This window comes from Protopterus annectens, chromosome 8.part0 (assembly GCF_019279795.1).
Source record: "Protopterus annectens isolate FY-2018-M chromosome 8.part0, PAN1.0, whole genome shotgun sequence".
NCBI classification, from domain to species: Eukaryota; Metazoa; Chordata; order Ceratodontiformes; family Protopteridae; genus Protopterus; species Protopterus annectens.
Window position 1 is genome coordinate 637,840,755 of NC_056741.1, and position 19,753 is coordinate 637,860,507.

At 42.9% G+C, this 19,753-nt stretch overlaps 1 protein-coding gene across 1 annotated transcript in view; it reads right to left on the reverse strand.

Annotated features, from left to right (window-relative positions):
• CCDC22 (coiled-coil domain containing 22) overlaps positions 1-19,753 on the reverse strand; it is a 645,106-nt gene that overhangs the window by 346,891 nt on the left and 278,462 nt on the right. The window contains exon 10 of the mRNA XM_044080125.1: positions 698-817. Coding sequence (XP_043936060.1) covers positions 698-817 — 120 coding nt within the window. The remainder of the gene's footprint in view (positions 1-697; positions 818-19,753) is intronic.

The window sequence follows — 19,753 nt, forward strand, 5'->3', positions numbered from 1 at the left end:
GTTGTCTCGATTAATACTCTCTTCATCATTGTTTTGCCATGGTCTCAGATTTCCGTATTTTATTAATTCCTAAAATATTTTCCAAATACATGCAGCAATCTGCCTATGCCGGTAAGCATTCTTACTACTTTCCATTCTTTCTACTCAAAGGAATCATTCCTATAATCCTCTAAAATGGCAGTTAAGTAACAGTGCCATTAATCCATGTACATGGCTCTAGGAAGTCTATTTCAGTGGGATATATTCATTTTACAAACAATCCACCCTGGAACCTCACACTCCCAATAACTGATTCAAAGTCAACTCACAACACTCCATCTGCACTAATGTCCATTATCCAGTCAATCTGACAAAATTTTGCCTCGTATCACCCAATGCCAAAAACATACCAAACATGTGAAGCATCAAAAATATCCTTGAATCACTTACAAGGGAGGTACCATTATTCTCAATATGTGTAGCTTGTGAGTCAACTCAATCCAAACTTTAAACAACTACTGTAATGGAAGCCCATTCCCTCTTCAATTACTCTGTCTACTTCCCTCTCAAAACATATCCTGTATTACACTAAGCATTCAGACAAAACCCTGACAAAAACGAGCAAATCAGTGCAACATCCCTAAATTCATGTAACTACACAGAATGACTAATATCTGCTTTTTCAATGAAAGAAAAAGAAGGTAAATTGTATTCACACCTGTAACTTTGTCAAATTGTTTTCTGCATCTGGAAGTAAGTCGACTGTTCTCTTTTTCACTTTAATGGAGTCTTCTTTCTCACTAGCGGTCAGCTCCTTCTGTTTCATCTCATCTTCTATCTAACAAGAAAAAAATATTTTATAGCACTTCATTTTCTGGCAACATTTGTGAATGTTTTTCTTTCACAAATAAAAAAGGCAGCAATATATGGGATACACAAACCACCACTTCCTCAAGAACTAGACCATCCCTTTCTATGAAAGAACTTCATAAGGTTGCATATGAAACCATCATTAAGTACACACTGTATAGATGTTACAACTGCAGCTATTATGCAATGGAGATGTATAGCAGAGGTGAAATAAACTGTACTGGACTACAGAAAATCCAAGTAATATTCATAAAATAAATGTAAAAAAAAAATAAAGCACAAAGTATGAAAGCCATACAATATGTAACTGCTTTCAGTACAAATACAAGCAGCACGTTTAAAAGAAAATCTGATCTCAAACTTGCACACATTTTTGGATTTAGGTAGTTCTTAGAATGTTACTTTTGTCAAAGGAATAACTTTTATTTTAACTGGAGTTTTTGAGTTCAAAGCAGTTTTATTTTAAACCAAAAAAAAAAAAAAGCTGTTCAGATTCAAACATGGTAAACCAGGACAGCCGTAGTGTCCCCAGACACTGCTTTTTTTTTTGGGGGGGGGGGGGGGTTAGTTGTCTAATGTACAAAGTCAACTAAATGTTTTTCAGTGTTACAATTTTTTAAAACACAGCTGTTCGCAAAGGACAATACTGTGATTCCAAATTACATTGAGAATACAGTTAGCCTCTGCTGGCCTTCTGAAGTCTGCACAAGGGGCCTGTATTTGAGAGAGACTCTTCAAACTGGAAAACATTGCCTGTGAGTTCTCCGCAACAGTTATTTGGACTTTCAAATTAGTAGTAAACAGGATGCACTGAAGCTTGAGCTAAAAGAAGTAACAGAACTAGTTTAGTAGATAATTTAATTTCAGAAAAATGACAAAAAGGTGTACACAGTACCAACTCTAATCACCTTCTTGTGCCGCATAAGCCTTTTGGACAGTCTGTCATTTTCTCATACTTATTCTTGTTTACTGTGGTTTATTTAGTTTATGCAAACTACCTGTTCAGACAGTTTTATTTTTATAATCCTTATTCAAGCATGTACATGTTTGTATATTTAAATTTTAAGTGTACTAGCTAGCTTTATTTGCAAGTGAAAACAATTACTGTATTTCAAAGGATTGTGGCTACGGATTTATTTATGTGCTTAAAGAGTAACTACCAAGATCAGTGATATAATTGACTCTCAACTAATGTTACTATACAAATATCTAATGAATGGCTTATATTAAGGATAAATGGTGTAATTTTGGTGTCACACTGATCTGGCTGGTGGCAGTGTGTTGCAAAGAAAGTAAGGAAAGGGTGTTGATAATGGAATGAGATCATTATAGGGAAAATACTGTGCATGACTGTGAGATACCAGTGGGAGGCAGTGGGCTGGAAAAAGAAGAGAGACCCTGAGGAGCCAGTGAATGCAACTTTTGTTCTGCAGCTGGTCACTAAGATTTATTTGGTGTGTTAACCGCTGGCTATTACCCAACACAGACATGCACATATGTCATATGCTATTAAGACTAACTGCTTCTTGCATTAACAGTCTGTCAGTAGTGTGGATCATGAGACTACAGCACTTGACAATCACACAAACTGGTGGTATTAGGTGGCACATACACCCATATATCACATATCAATTGGTGTGCAGTTGTGTAGATACTGATTTCAATAACCTGAAAAACTTTTTTTCTACCAAACAGTATGTACACCTTTGCAATCATAAGGTAAATATGTGGAGGAATACAGTGCACAATAGTTTTCTCTTTTTTTTTCTTTTTACACAAAGTCAGAAAATGGGCAAAAATTAGCTATGAGGAGTATGCAACATGCCAGTCCCACAGCTGATTATGGAGAGTATTGTAAAAGGAATTTCACACGCTGGCCATGACCAAGGAGGAGATGACAGCATTTGAGAGAGACTGCATGCAAATGAAACTCAGTCCATGGAACCTACGCACTGCTTTACCCTGGTTGTAAGTGTACGGGTTTATAGGTGATTACTAGGCTAATAAGCCTGGACATTCTTCTCAAAGGCAAGGCTTAAAAACCCCCAGGCGATCTTTTTAAGCCTGGACATTCTTCTCAAAGGCAAGACTTAAAAACCCTGTATATTGTGTCTGTAAGGTACACAACTTAATCATTATGTCATCCGCTACAGGAAAAACTGCTAACCCTTCCCCAAAGGCATGCATGTGGCAGGGGGTAAAAAAACAGCCTTAGATGTCAATGTCAGAACTAAACTGTCTCCTCATTACAACGAGGAGAGCGACTTCTGTGGTTTAATTTATGCATCTGAGCATGTATACAATCAAACTGTCAGTTTGGTGCAGTTTTAATGTCCTACTCATTAGTAAAGGCATTCTTTGCAAACTCTGAACACATGGATTATTGTAAAGTTAATAATGTGCTTTCTAAATGTTTTGAGCTCATATTTAAATCTTACAAGAAAAAGTTTAGCAAAACACTAAAGTAAACAAGACGCTACCAGTGATTTCATTGTAGAAATAAGCATGTACTTTAACAGTTAAGTGAGTTGGTGTCAAACAACTATTTATGAAATGATGGCAGACTTGATAAGGGAAGCAAGCACTCAGTACCTTGCCCAATGATAACTGAATAGGTTCATAGGTGAGTACTAGGCTAATGGCCGTGGAGCCACCACAAGCCTAGCCCAAGAATATTCCCAGTCGTCCTGTTGCCGGACGTTAGTTCCTTGTGCCCCTAACAAGCAAGGCTGTTGAAGTGATCCCCGGGGTGAATTTCCTGTATAGGTTCACTATGACTGACAGAATGGGAATAAACCTTTGCCAAAGTGATGGCGACAAAAAGGTACCTCTAGCTAGTCGGCAGGGCAAAACCCTAGTATAAGGGAACCCGTGGGGCAATCTAAACTAGCACAAGGATCCACATGAAAATGGGGAAGCCACAGGTTATAGTACATGTTGACATTTTGGTTTAATGTTTCTAGTATAACCAAGTGAGACAAGTACTTACCAAATGTACAGTGACAAGAAGGGAATAGAAGCCACATGAGGGAGCTAACAGAGGTAGCACAACTATAGTGGTGGAACAGATCATCTTGAAACTGCAGCTGTTCCAGATTACTACAAAGGCTTGTACAGTGACGTGGCACAGGGTAAATAAACCACTGTTAAGGACACTACATCAGAAATAAATTAAAGTTGCATCTTACTTCGATGGCATTTTTTTAAACAAGTAATACTTCCTAGCAACAGTAAGAACCCTGTGCCTCAAAGGCACCAGGATCACTTGGCACCGTGAACTTTTTCAGGTGCCCCCGCCCCAACGTTGACACTTCCACGATTCTGTTCTGTTCTCTGATGTCCAGTTCTGAGCTGTCCCACACTACTCTACGCAATAAGTGGTCACATAGCCATGGGTAAAAAGAACAGCTGCAGGCCTGGTTGCTTATAAATACTCAATGTAAACGGACTACTTGAGGAATATTTGATGTCACTACCTAAGAAAGGGAGAAGAGAGGGGAAAATGGCACAAGAATGAGCCTTCCATACTGGGATCTAACTTCCCGGACCAAGGTAGGGAGGATGGCTGGTGTGATGTGCTACTAAGGATGCGCCATCTGTTAAACATCTACCATTATGACAAAACTTTCATACCTCTTAACAAGCTGACAAACTCCACAGCAGTAACAACTGAATCCTCAGGTCATGCTGAGTGGTCCACCAGAAAAACATATCCCTGATTACAGTGATTCCGACTATGCCCAACAGGCTAAGGTTATCTTGTAATGCTTAATGAAGGTATTCAGGGACCTTCAAGATCTCAACCACATAAATGTAATCTACTGATACATACTTGAGAAAGGCTGCAAAGGTGGCCACCACCTTGACAAACTGCACCTTGGAAATCTATGGCAGCTGCTTTCCTGCCACTCAACAGCAAGAAGTTATGCAATAACAGATCCACATGGACTTCTTGGACACCTGCACTCCCTTGCTCTAAGTGACAAAGGAGATGAATAGCTAGTCTGATATTCTGAAGGCCTTTGTCCTGGCTAAGTGCAATCTAAGTATCCTATGCACAACATATGCAATGCAGTGTACTCTGTCCTCTAGATATGGCAGTATGGGAATAAAAAAGGAGGTAAATTGTCTGGTTTAGGTTGTTTTTTGTTGCCAATGTCTGCATAAATGATGTACTAGTTCAGAGGAAGAACAAATAATTTTGACCATTACAACTTCTAATTTGGCAAATCTTACCAGCAGAGGTAACAGTGACTGGAAGGAAGGAATTTTAGAACAGGAACTGAAGTTCTGAGGAAGAAGCCATTTCAGAGGGATGTCAGGTCAGTTTCTCCAAAACAAAGTAGAAATCCCAAGGCAGCATGGGTTCTGGACTACTAACCTCAAATGAAATATGCCTTTTATGGAAAGCTTTACACATTGTGTCAAATGGAAACGTACCTCAGCGATGAATGGTGACAGCAGTAGAAACCAAATTTATGTCGGTCAATGTGGGCTACCAGTATCATTTTGGATAGTTGCAATTTGGCCTTGTGAAAAACCTAAGTTGAGGGGAAGGGGTGAGAAAAAGTAAAGGTGACCTTTCAGCAAGGTTTGGGTCAGGGCACCCTTAACTGGAGTATTCAGTCTTGAAAATGAGATGAATTATTGCCATTTTTTACTTTTCAGTGATGCAAACATTTCTGTTACTGGATGGTCCCCACTTATGGGATATTTAGTTGGCTACTGCCTGTGTCAGACACCATTTGTGTGGGAGAATGAAAATTCTGCTTAACCGATGAATGGGGATGGACTGTCCAGAGATAAATACTGTCACCAAAAATATAACTGAAAGGTGTACAGGCCAAAAAGACATGTCTGAGCTCTAAAATGCTTGTGTGTAACTAGGATTGCTGTGGACACCAGTAACCCTACACTGTCTTACACTGGAAATGTTCCCCCTGACTCTAAGAGACATCAGTGGTAATGGCGTGCATGGGCTGTGGTCCTACAAACAGGTTGCTGATGTCCACATTAGGGGAGTGGAGCCACCAGCATTGCAAGGAAACCTGACTTATGAAGGGCTGCTCTTGCTCACACTACTGCAATCTGATCTCATGTTCAGCTGTGCATGAGAAACCTGGGAAAACGTTATAACAACTAGAAGTCTGAGAAAGTAACAGTCAAGGATCTGTTAAAGTAACGTTTATAAGGCCTAGATTTTGTCCTGACACAGGAAGATTTGCACTGGTTGCTGACTGGAATGCATGAAGGTGATTCGCTGTGAAGGAACTAAATGTGACAGCGGGCATTTACAGTAACACACTGGAGACAGAACACAGATTGGACATTTACTAGCAAGGCTTATTGGTAAGCTAGAACTGAAAGCCAGTGGTCTTTGAATGGTAGTAGGTAGTTAGTCCTTTGCAGTCTCTGGTAAGCCAAAGTGCCCTCCATGCACACAGTGAACACAGACTGGGCTATAGTTGAACTAGTACATGATTAACTCCAACCTTGAAGTACAGGAACCTTCTTGATTCTTAGACAAATTTCATGTGTAAGTAGGTTTCTTGAAGGTCTAAAAAACATATCAAATCTCTTTTTGAGATTTCAGCGTTGTTTGCATCTCAACCATGATAAAAGCTTTCTTTTGTACAAAGTCATTTAGGTTCATAGGTTAGTACTAAGCTAACTGCCCTTGCAAGCCATTTTAAGCCTAGCCAATTATCTCTTGTGAGACTCAAACCCTGCACCTTGTGTTTGTAAGGCAAACACTTTAACCATTAGGCCACCCTCCCAACCCAAGGCCGCTGCAACCCAGAGAAAGGTAAAATGCCCTGGGTAATAGCCTTGGTCTTTCAGGTCCAGAGCGTCCTTCTGGATGGCTACCTCCTGTGCTGTTTTTTTTTTCTTTCTTTTTCTGAGGAGGTAGGGAAGTTAGCCATGGTCTTTTGTGGGGCAAGTTGAATAGAAGAATTCTATAGCTTCTGGATATTTTGTCCCTTACACACTTACCCATCATGACTTTGAGCTAGGGTGGTGTAACAAGGAGCAGCCACCACCAAACTGACAACAGAAGGGAGCATATTGGGAAAGTTTCTGAATAAAGTGCCGGTCATTTGTGAACTGCCCACAGCCTCCAGACTGACAGGCATTTCTACTACCCCTCTGGGCACCATATGTCAATGAAGGGACCCTTTCCTGTAAAATAGGAAGTTACTAGGCTACTGACCCTGAGGACCTTATAAGCCTAGCCAAGAGTTTAGCCCATGCATAGACAAATCGGCACCCAATCTCCCTGTCCAGCAGGGACACGGGTGGAATCCCAGGGATGTATTTTCCATTTCCCATACAGTTATCCAGATTGCGCTTAAAAAGGGGTAAAGAGGTACTATGATTGATGTGTAGAGGGAGTTTACTCCATAGATGAGGGAGTCTCTGGCACACACATTTGTCCCGCCAGCAAGTCCTAATGATGTCACAGACCAGGTTGAGGCCACGTGTGCGGGTTACTCGAGTAGAGCACGACTTGCAGATATGCAAAAGTCCCATCAAGGCGGGTTCCGAGATCGCCTTGTATGCCAGACAGAGGTCACCTCTGAGGAATCTATATGAAACAGAGTAGAGGGATAGGGCTTTTAGCCTGTGTATGATAGATTTTTGAGGATCTGGATTCTCCTGATGAGGAACCTCTGTGGTCTCTCCAGCTACTGCATGTGCTTTGCGAGGTACATGCTGAATGGGACACTGTACTCCATAATGGGACTTATAAGGAAGAATACAGGGATGTTATGACCTCCTTGTCCCTGGATGAGATACCCTTACTTATGAGGTGGGCCATGTAGAAAGCTTTCCGTACAATATAAGCAAAGGTACAGTTGTGTACATTTACCATAAATGTAGATGTTCAAGTTTATTCACTGTTGCAGTCATTACATTTGGGTAATCTGCTGGCAGGTTGCCCTCAGTCGGCCTGAATATCAAAGTCTTGGGTCCTGCGTCAGTTGCCGTCTCCTCGTCAGGTCGTCAAGGGTATAAAACATGCAGCCGACACCATTTTCTTGCCACAGATGTCAGGTGCCCCCCAAATGGGGAGCAAAAAAAAATATATATATATATATATATATATATATATATATACACAATATATAAATAAATGCACTTTTAGCAACATAAACTTTACCTTCATCTAAAAGCAAATACACCACAAAGGTTTTAGAATCTAGTGAAGGAAAGAGAAGTTCTAGAAAAAAGGGGGATGGCAGGTGGGTAACCCGGACTGTAACAGTGAATACACTTGAACATCTAGATTTATGGTAAGCGTACACAACTGTACTATGTTCTTCGTATTTCACTGTTGCAGTCATTACATTTGGGTAGAATCCCAAAGCTATGGATGGGAGGATGGAGCTAAATAGCATTAGAAGCGGTTATAAGGCCCTGCAGAACTGCAGTGGCAAAGCCTGCTCTGAACTTCAAGAAGAGAGGCAAATGATAATGCTTTGTAAAGGTATGAACAGAGCTCCAAGTAGCAGCTTCTAAAATGTCTTTGGTTGGAACTCCTCTGAAAATAGCTGCTGAGGTAGAGGTAGCCCTGGTGGAATGTGACCCGATTCCCTTGGGCACTGGTTTACCATGATGCAAGTAGCAGAAACGAATGCAGTGGCTTATCCACTTAGAAATAGTCTGCTTTGATGTAGCCTTCCCCTCTGATCCTGCAGCAAATGCCACCAGTAGTTGCTCAGACTTTCTTAGAGATTTGGTCCTGTTTAAGCAGAATCTTAGTTGTTTGTGTACGTCCAAGGAATGCAAAATCCGCTCCCCCTTGTTCTGCAGATTTGGGTAAAATGTTGGCAGGTGAATAGCTTTGTTAAGAACCACGCTGGATGCTACCTTAGGCATAAAGGAAGGATTGGTCTTGAGGGACACCCTGTCCGGGTAAAATGTAATAAAAGGCTCTACAGCCATGAGGGCCTGTAGTTCTGAAACCCTTCTTGCTGAAGTGATTGCCAAAAGGAAAGCTGTTTTCCAGGATAAAACTTTATATCCACAGTAGCTGCTGGTTCAAAAGGAGGCAGGGTGAGTTTTTCCAGCACAAAATTGAGGTCCCATGCAGGAGTTGGTGATCTTCTGGGAGGCCTTAAATTTTTGGCCCTTCTAAGATACTGTTTTAGCAGAGGATGAGAAAAGATGGGAGGCTCCGTGTTGTAATGAGCCGAGATAGCAGAGGCATGGATTCTTATTGAAGAAAAGGATAGGCCCTTGTCAAGCATCTCAGTCAAGTATTGTAAAATCTGAGGAATATTTGGCTTTGCTGTGTCCGTTCCTTGTGCTTGGTTCCAAGCACAGAATCTCTTCCATTTATCAGCATAAGATTTTCTAGTACTAGGCTTTCTGGCTTCCAAAATGACATCCATCACAGATTTACTGAGAGGTGTTGTTTGAATAATTACATGATCAGCCATGCTGCCAGGTTCAGAGTTTGGAGCTGAGTGTGCAGAATTTGATTGCTCTGCTGAGACAGTAGATGAGGTATTTGAGGCAAGTACCAAGGAGGTATTTGAGACATATTCCTTAGAATTGGGTACCAGTGCTGGCGAGGCCAGTCTGGGGCAATTAGGATCATTTTTGGTCTTTCCTGTCTGACCTTTAGTAAGACCTTGGAGAGAAGAGGCAGTGGGGGAAAGGCATAGACTGATAGGTTTTTCCAACTGAAGGAGAGGGCATCCACTTTCCATGCTTGTCTGTTATAAGTCCTTGTGCAGAATTTGTCCAGTTGATAATTTTGGGGAGAGGCAAATAGATCCATGTCTGGGCTCCCCCATTTCTTTGTTATCATGCTGAAGACTTGCGGATCCAGTTTCCACTCTTGAGGGTTCATAAGATTTCTGCTTAAGTCGTCTGCCAGAGTAATTTGTTTTCCTGGCAGGAATTGAGCTTGAAGATGTACTTGGTAGGTCAAGGCTGTGTTCCACAATGCCATGGCTAGTCTGCAAGGGGGTAGGAATGTGTACCCCCCTGCTTGTTTATGTACCACATAACCGTGGTGTTGTCCGTCTTTATCAGTAGTTGTCCTGGATGAAGCACATCCTTGAAGGCTGTCAGGGCATTCTGAACAGCTAGCATCTCTTTTTGGTTGATATGCAGATGCATTTGTTTTGGGCTCCATATGCCCTGAATGCATCTCCCCACCAGGTGGGCCCCCCAAGCATAGTCTGATGGGTCTGTAGTTAGGGTTTGGGTGGCAGAAGGTGACGTGACTCTGCCCACCAAAGAAACTCCTGTTGCAGGCAGGGAATGAGAGGAATCATTGTTTCCAGACTGTGACCATGTTGACTCCATAAACTTTTCAGATACCATTGTAGTTTCCTCATATGCAGTCTTGCATATGGAATTAGTAGAATGTAAGATGCCATGAACCCCAAAGCCTGCAGAATTTGTCTTGCAGATAACTGGGTTTTTGTTGCCATCTGTTTGAAGTATATAGTCAGTTGCCTTTGTTTGCCTGGCGTAAGGTAAGCCATCTGGGCAGTTGCATTCAAGCTCGCACCCAGGAATGTAATTTTTTGAGAGGGTACCAGTTGTGATTTATTTTCGTTTATTGTGTACCCTAGGCATGTTAGAAGCCTTTTTACAAATGCCAGATGTTGCAGAAGAATGTCCTTGTTTTCTGCTTGAATGAGACAGTCGTCCAAGTAAGGATAGATTTGTATGCTTCTTTGTCTGCAAAATGCAATTACTGGTGCCAGGCACTTTGTAAAGACCCTGGGCACAGTAGATAAGCCAAAGGGCAGTGCAGAAAATTGGTAATGCATAAAACCTGCCTTGAAGCGGAGGTATCTTCTGCACGATTCCCTGATTCGGATATGCAGGTATGCCTCTCTTAAGAGTCACTAACCAACAGTTCTTGCCCAGCATGGGGAGAAGCTGTTGTAAAGTCAGCATTTTGAACTTTGGGATGTCCAAGAATGTGTTCAAAATTGATAAGTTCAGTATTGGACGCCAGGCATTGTCTTTTCTGGGTCCCAGGAACAGTTTTGAATAAAAACCTTGTCCTTTTTCTTGTTCTGGTACTGGCTGAATAGCCCCCATATCCATGAGGGACATAACTTGTTTCTGAGCCTCTGCCCATTGATTTTGTGGCAAATCTGGCCAACCGTTTGGAATTGGCAAAGTATGGAAATGAAATCTGTACCCCCGGGATACTATGTTTAATACCCACTTGTCCTGGGTTATTAACTACCAATTTTGAGCATGAAGTGCTAATTTTCCCCCAAGGGGCTGCCAACAGATAAGTGCTTGGTGATGGTAGAGGGAAGTCATTGAGACTGCTTAATGCAGGGTTGTGCTTTGTTTCCTCCAGATTTGGAGGTAGAGGCACCCCATTGCTTTGACCTGTAAGAACCCTGTGATTGCTATCTAGAGCCTTTTGAGCACCTGGATTTGCCTTGTGAGGCTCTGTTGGACACAGGAAAGGACCAATTTTTAGTAGGCCAGTGTCTACTGAATCTGGGTGACTGCACTTGTAACAACTTAGCTTTAACATGATCAGGTAAATTTTGCTCCTTGAGCCAGGCATGCCTTCTAATCACAGATCCAGTAACTGCGGCCCTGCAAGAGGCCTCCAAGGAATCAAAACCACATTACAAAGTATGCTTTCCAACCTGTTCTGCTGCATGCAATAATTCTTGTAATTCTTTATTTTCCACACAATCAGAAATCAACATCATTTTCTGTTTCAATAAGCCCATAACATGCTGTTGATATTTAAGCATATGAAACTGGCAGTTTAAGGCCCTAATTGCCAAGGTTTCAGATGTATAAACCTTCTTTCCCAATCTATCAAGCGCCCTGGAATCTCTATCAGAGGGGGTAGGATTCTTGGCTGTTGAGGCCTTTACACCTTTGTAACCCTGTGAGATAGTTTCAGGATCAGCAGCAGGAATTTTGAATAAAAATTTGTGGGAGTCAGGAACCCTGTAATATCTGTCTGACTTACTAGGAGCCGGAGGTAAGGAATCAAGAGCCATGCTTGATTCCGCAAACACATCATCAACAATGTCTAATACAGGAGGTATAGCCAAAGGCCTATGCTGAGGAAGAAGGAAATCCCCAAGCCTCTTTTTTGATTCGGAGAAATCCTGACTCTCCCAATGAAAATGTTCCCTTAAAGTATGCAAGGTTTCTCCAAAAGAATAATCCTCAGGAGGAGATGCAGATGGAATGGACTCTTCAGCACCTGAATCCTCATAGGGTGGTATAGAAAATTCCTGATCAGAAGAAATAGAAACCTGATCTGAAGACTCATAATCAGTGTCTTGCCTAGGCCTCTTAGCACCGGGGGGGGGGGGGTTGGGAACCCCTGATCAAGGTAATTAAGTCTTCAGCCATTTTGATCATCTGTTTTTTAGGCATAGGGGCCTGAGCACGTGGCTCATGCATCGTTTTTTTAGACTTAGAAGTTGCTTTTGTTTTTGAAGCTGGCGTCGGTTTTATATAGAAATGTTGAGGCCTAAAAACAGCCTCAGAAGCTGGTGCCTGCTCAGCGGCTCCGGACCCATCTGAGAAAGAGACATCCGCGGGTTCAATACTCTGAGAATCTCGCGGCATACCTGACTCCGCATGGGTCTCGGTAGAGGCCTGCGACTCAAAAGTAGTGGGTATCAGGGGCTGCGAAAGCGCCTCACTGAGTACTGACGAACCGGTGACTGGCTTAGGAGAAGCTTCGTTGTCGGTTTTGGACCTCAACGGTCTGTCTCTGTCCTTTTCTTTGCGATTTTTGTGAACTCCGGTAGTCGGACTGCTATCTGACGACATTTAAGGGTAATTAAATCTGGATCCAAAATATTTTGAAGCAAAGATATACCGACGCTTAATAGTGCGTTGGTTAAATCTAGCACAAAACCGACAGCAAGGCACATTATGATCTGGGCCTAGGCAAGGAATACAGTACAAATGAAAATCCTTATGAGGTACTTGCTTCCCACAAGTAATGCAATTATTAACTTTTACTGACATCGGTAAGGAGCAAGAAAAAGTTTCCCCAACGGGGTACTTAGCTTTAATTGAAGACTTCGGTTCTGAAACTCGAATGCGAAAATTTCAGGAGTTGGCCGACCGGCACTTGCGAACTGTTTCTGCTTCAGGCACCGAGCGGCAAGAAAGACTGAAGAAAATGGCGTCGGCTGCATGTTTTATACCCCTGATGTCATGGAAGAGGAAACAGCAACCGACGCAAGACCCAAGACTTTGATATTCAGGCCGACTGAGGGCAACCTGCCAGCAGATTACCCAAATGTAATGACTGCAACAGTGAAACAGGAAGAACATCCTGGTGGTCAAAAGTCAAGCTGCTATCAGTCTGGGTGCCCAAATCCCTCATGACTGACTGCGTGCTTAGAACATTGTTATTAATGTGATAATTTGTGGGGACATCTCTCTCCCCAAAGGGGATGATGATGCATTTTTTTTTTGTATTCAGCTTAAGGCCATGTTTCTGGCACCAGTCATTTGTTTGGGTGAGACCCTCAGAGGATGTCCACGTCAGCTCCCAACTTGCAGTCTTTGGCAAACTTGGTCAGCCATAGCCCACTGGTTTTGGCCTGTACCTCAGAGAAGTATATCCCAAATAACAGAGGCCCCAGGACTGAACCCTGGGGTACGACACTCAATACGGGTCTATGCTTGAGGTGGCTTCCCCTTATTTTGACTAGGTGGGTTCTATCAGTGGGCCAGTTGGCTACCCATCTGGTAATATACGGACGGATGTCTAATTGAGAGAGTTTATCTATTATGCCCAAGTGGGGAAAAGTGTTGAAGGCTTTGGCCAGGTCAAGATAGGCAGTGTGCACTGTCTTCCCCTCATCCATGGTTTTGGTGACAGTCTCAAAAAAGCCAACCACATTTAACAGACATGACCTCCCCTTGATGAAACCAAACTGTGTGGGATCGAGTGTTTGGAGGTTGCCAATTTCATTGTTTATGAGATCCATGATAATCTGTTCCATGGCCTTGCCGGTCAGGCTAGTTAGGCTTATGGGTCTATAATTTCCAGGATCAGTGGACACTCTACCTTTGTGTAAAGGGATGACACTGGCTGTCCTCCACTCAGCTGGGACAAAACTGGTACTCAGGCTTTGGTTGTCCCTTCTTATTTCTTCCTGGCAAGGATACTAGGAGTCTCACTGGAACAAGATCCAAAACCAGCTCCTCTACTTCTGTGGAAACATTTTCTAAGAAGGACAACTCCTATAACAATGAGGAGTTTTGTCCTGTTTTCCCATATGCTTAAAGTGCTTGCAAAATTCTTTGCTGAACAGGTGGGGTCAGCAAAAGGAATCTCTATCAAGGTCTTCTGCAAACCCTGACAGCCAGAGCAAATATGCACCAGTGTACACTGGCAACAGTGCCTGTAGCTCTCATGGAACATTCAGCCAAGCTGTAGGCCATATGGACCACCATTTCATGAGGGAAGAGATAATGGCACTGAAACTTTCAATTTCCTGTTTCCTTTTTTTTTTTTTTGTCCTTCTGGAAGACACCTTGCAGCAACGTTACTTCATCCGGTGCTTCCCTCTAAAATAAATTATGTATGTAAGACAATTTAGAGCCCTCAGAGACATAGTTGTGGAGGTGAACATGTGCTTTCCTAGCCTGTCCACTGTCCTGGAGTCTCTGTATTGATGATGGATGGCTGGGCTTTGTAACATGGAAGTCCATTTAAAGACTTACACATACCCAAATGGGCTCTATTTCAGGGTTTCCATTTAGAATAGCTCATGTCTTGGGAAGGCTGAGAATTCTGTCAGCTACTATGTGTGAGGTAGTTTCACATTACCTTAGTGGCATTGTTTACTACATCTACCATGTGAAGAAATGCCATATGGGGGCTGGGAGGTCAGTCATCACATGCCTCCTTCAATCAGCTCAGGGGTGAAAGAATGGGGTTTGTGGGCCAATCAGTTCCCTTCTTCCTATACAAGTCAGATAAATTCTACAAAATTAGAGTCTTCAAGGGGAAATATCGACATCTTCCTTGCAAAGTCAAAAGTGAAAATGTCTTAGACTTCCAGTGGTTCCAAGTGCTTGGTCTTAGGAGTGGCCTTTCAGGGTCTCTCTAGAGATGGCTCGGAGTCTAATGATGCAACGCCAGAAGTCTAAACCTCAAGATGCACGCACTCAAAACTCTCCTTAGCAAGGAGAACATCGATATCTGTGCAGTAACAGAAACCTGGTTCAGGGCTCCCGAGAGCACCCCAGCACTACCAGGTTATACCACATACCATGCTTTTCGGCCCCAAAACTTGGATCGAACCACAAAAGGAGGGGAAGTACCGATATTCATCAAAGATACCCACACCTCCAGGTTGGTGGCAAAGCACGAAGCATCAGAGACTAGCCATGTGCAACTAACAGTGGGTAAAACTGCCTTCCAGTTTATAGCCTGCTACAGACCACCCTCCCAAACCCAGGAACCCCACTCGGCCTTTCTGAGAACACTGGAAAATATGAAGGTCTCTCCAAACACCATTATATTGGGCGACTTCAACTACCCAAACACAGACTGGGAGCATTACTCTAGCTCCAACACCCTAGCCCAAAGGTTCCTAGAATTTATAAACTCAAATGCTATGGAACAACTTGTTACCACTCCCACAAGAGGGGAAAACATACTGGACCTGATCATCACCAACATGGGGACTCTATGCTCCAGACCAGAAGTGTATCCCTCACTGGTAAGATCAGACCATAAACTAATCTCATTGGATATTCACATCCCGACCCCACCCCCTGCCCAGAAAACCACAGTGAAAAACTTCTCTAAAGCAAATTTCACACTCCTCAAAACCGAGGTGGAATCCTTCAAAGCCCCCGGGCCTGTGGAAAATACGGCCCAGACCGCAGAATCCTTTATAAACGCATTCTATGAACACCTTCAGGAATGCATGGATCATGCGATCCCAAATACAACCAAGACCCAATCCTCCAAAGGCAGACGTCCTGTCTGGTGGACCCCAGCCATAAACAAACTATACAATAGAAGGAGGAAGCTACAAAATGATTGAGCAAAATCCCAAAAAGGGAAGGCATCACTGATCAGTATTAGCAAAAAACTACGGGCAGCTTCGAGAGAGAAATTGCACAGGACACTAAGGATAATCACAAGGCTTTCTTTAGTTATGTTAGGAACCTGGGTGGTAATTCCCAGATATGCTCAGAATTAGTCCAAAATGACAAAAAATACACTGAACCCACAAACATTGCCAACATCCTAGCTGACAGGTTCAGCGCAAACTCCCCCCCCCCCCCCAACAAAAGGGCAAATATCTATCCCAGCAGAGTGCTGCTCCCCTGACATCTCAGATGCTCAGGTAAGAGCCGCCCTCTCCAAAGCAAAAAACACAGTATCAATGGGACCAGACAGTGTCCCGGGCTGCGTCCTACATGAACTCCAAGAAGAGCTAAACCCAAACATAAAACTACTGTTCAATCTCAGCCTTACTACAGGATATGTGCCCAAAGAGTGGCGTACAGCAACAGTGGTCCCTCTCCATAAAGGTGGTGCCTCAACGGATCCTGGAAACTATCGCCCCATAAGCCTGACTAGCTTGGTCTGCAAAGCTATGGAAAGGATCATCATGGACCTCATAAATAAAGATATTGGGGACCTACAGACACTGGATCCTACCCAGTTCGGCTTTGTTAAGGGCAGATCCTGCCTCTTAAACCTGGTTGATTTCTTTGAAACAGTCACCAAGGCCATTGACGAGGGAAAGGTGGTCCACACAGCCTACCTGGACTTCGCAAAAGCCTTCGATACAATACCCCACTCTGGCATTATAGATAAGCTCACCAGCTTAAATATAAACCCCCTATGTCACTAGATGGATTGCAAACTGGCTCAAGGACAGAACCAACATGGTTAGAATTGCTGGAGCCATGTCAGACTCCAAAACAGTTACAAGTGGTGTCCCACAAGGCTCAGTCCTGGGACCTCTCTTGTTCGGTATATATTTCTCGGAGGTACAGGCCAACATGGAAGGATTGTGGCTGACCAAGTTCGCAGATGACTGCAAACTGGGTGCCATAATCGACTCTCCAGCCGACACAAGCATCCTCCAAAAGGGCCTCATAGAAACAGACAACTGGTGCCAGAGCCATGGCCTCAAGCTAAATGCCAAAAAGTGTATAGTCATCCCCTTTGGCAAAAACAAAGTGCCCACAAATTACCACATAGGTGATAATCCATTAAGTACAGAAGTAATTAGGGACCTGGGGAACCAAGTTGATAGCAATCTCTCATTTGACAACCACGTGGCCAAAGTGGTTAGAAAAACATTTTATATAGCCCACCTAATCATGAAGGGATTCACATCTAGATCAGGGGAGGTCATCGTGCCTCTTTACTCATCCCTCATCACGCCCATAATTGAGTACAATGCCCCTTTTGGGATGTACCTTACCAGACACCTGCAGCAACTGGAAAGACCCCAAAAGTACCTCACCAAGAGGATCAAAGGGCTCAAACAGATGCCATATGCTGCCCGGTTAAAGAAACTCCAGCTCTACTCAGTGGCATACTGCCTGTTCAGAGGCGATCTGTGCCTGACGTATAAAGCCATGTCCAACCCGGAATTAATGGACATGCTGCACCTCAGAAAATCCAAATCCCATCGAGCCACGCTCGAGACTTGAACCTCAGCACTGAAATAAATAGGACATGCTGGAGGGACAGATTCATAACTCAGAGGCTCCCTTCACTCTGGAATAAAATCCCAGTCCAGGTTAGGCAGAGTCCCTCATTGACTCTCTTCAAGAGGAATCTTGATGAGTGGATGGGAGATCATACGTTTACCCCGGGTATCACTTCTGTGTCACTGTTAGACAGAAGCACAGTATACTAACCTCGAAAAAGGGCATAGCAAAATAAATTTAAAATGGGTGGCGAAAGCCAAACACATTCTGGCTAGGCTTATAAATGCCCTAGGGCAGATAGCCTAGTATGAACCTATGAACCTATGATACAGAATGCTTGTTAACTGACTACGTCAAAGAAGATTGTGATGGTATTCCAGGGGTACACTACAGAAGATTGCATTACTGTATATTGTTCTTTGAGCACTGCAGCCAGGAATTGCAGTGGTACTTGCACTGGCAGCATTTGCTGCATGGGTAATGGCTGAAGCTGCGCCACCAGCACCTGCTGTATCACAGACTCAATTGCCAACTCAAGACTTCAAAGCATGGATACTGTTAACTACTGATGTAATGACAATGGTTGAGGCTAGTGAACAAACAGTAAACATAGATATCAAATATCAACAGTGACTGATATTGGGTACAGGAACTGGTGGTAAGTCATGTGCCTGTAATAGTGGTTGTATTAGTGATGCTCAGTACTATTACACCAGAAGTACCAGTGCAACAATGGCAGATGAGTTATCACAAGGAGAAAGGTCTCAGTACTGGCAACCAACCCATTATCTCCAAAACTGCTGACATCTAACAGGTCCAAGATGTGATAGAGGACCGTGGAGATTTCACAAGAAAGGCCAGCAAATCCCACCACTGGCACTCTGGTGCCAGAGCACTTGACCAAAAGTCTTTCTTCCCTGATATTCTATACTACCAGTGCTAACTCTTTAAGGTCTGTTATCAGTGGTGCTGTGGTGGTGCAGTCAAGTGAATTATCCTCTGTAGTCCAGCAGCAGTTCAGTGTGCTGAAGACATGCATGCACCAATGAAATAACTTCTTTGGAAGTCACAAGTCTTTCCAGCAAGTCTTCCTTCAAAATACTGGCATTCGAAAGATCTTCAACTTCTGTGCAGTGGCCCCAGAAATTGGGAATTTAAACCTGCTGGAAGGTTCTTACCCTGATGGGAGACGCATGCTGAGAAAGGTCTCTGACAACCTTGAGTGTTTTTTTAAAGCAACTTTCTTTATCTCTATATAGCAGAAGATTTGGGGCCTTTATGGGATTGCATCAGCGTAGTCAGTTATGGGCAACTAGGACTGACTTGCCAGAATCTCTCTCATTAAATGCTATACTAACTTGCTCTTCCAATGGCAAGCCATAGTCCTGCTGTATTAATTTTTGAAAATCAAAATTATTATCCCCTCTGCTTTTAGTTACTAACTTTGCACAATACAATGGACTACTGCTATTGAATTTTTTAGTCCAATGAGTAATTACAGACTCTTCCAGCCTACTGCCTAAGCAGTGTCATTAAGTATTTCACATGAATTTCACCCTTCTGTTCTACAATGTTTAACGTACTACACTTGCACCATTACTTTTTTCAAATGTGAAGAGATCCCAAAGCATATGACCCCATGTCATTTCACTAAAAGCCACCACGTCTCTAAAAATAAGTCAATATAAAACAAACAGCCTTGCTTTTCCATGCAGCATGTTTTTTTTTTCTGTTTGGCAGCAGAAGCCCCCACATACACCTTCCATACAGAGAGGCCTGATTATATTAATGGGGGTGCAGGGACAATCTAAGGTTGCTGCATCGTCAGGAAAGAGCAAAATGTTGACTGCATCATCATCCAATGAGCTGGCACATCAGCAAAGTACTATTATTCAGCAATTTGGTCATGATACGCCTGAACTACTCCCTGCTGATTGCAAAGCCAAAGTCTATAATATGTACCTTATAATACAAGGTATCATGGGAAACAGTCAATCATCATTAAATAGTTTCGATCAGTTCAAATATAAATGAAGGTACAAGTGGCACCAAAGTGGGTCTCAGAACAATTTGCAATGCAAGTTTTTCATTATGAGGTATGTGGAGTTTTTATTTTTTAGAGTCTGGCTACAAAGGTTGTACCTTATGTGTTAACCAAAGCTACTGCTCTCGATGAAGGTACAAGTGGCACCAAAGTAGGTCTCAGAACAATTTGCAATGCAAGTTTTTC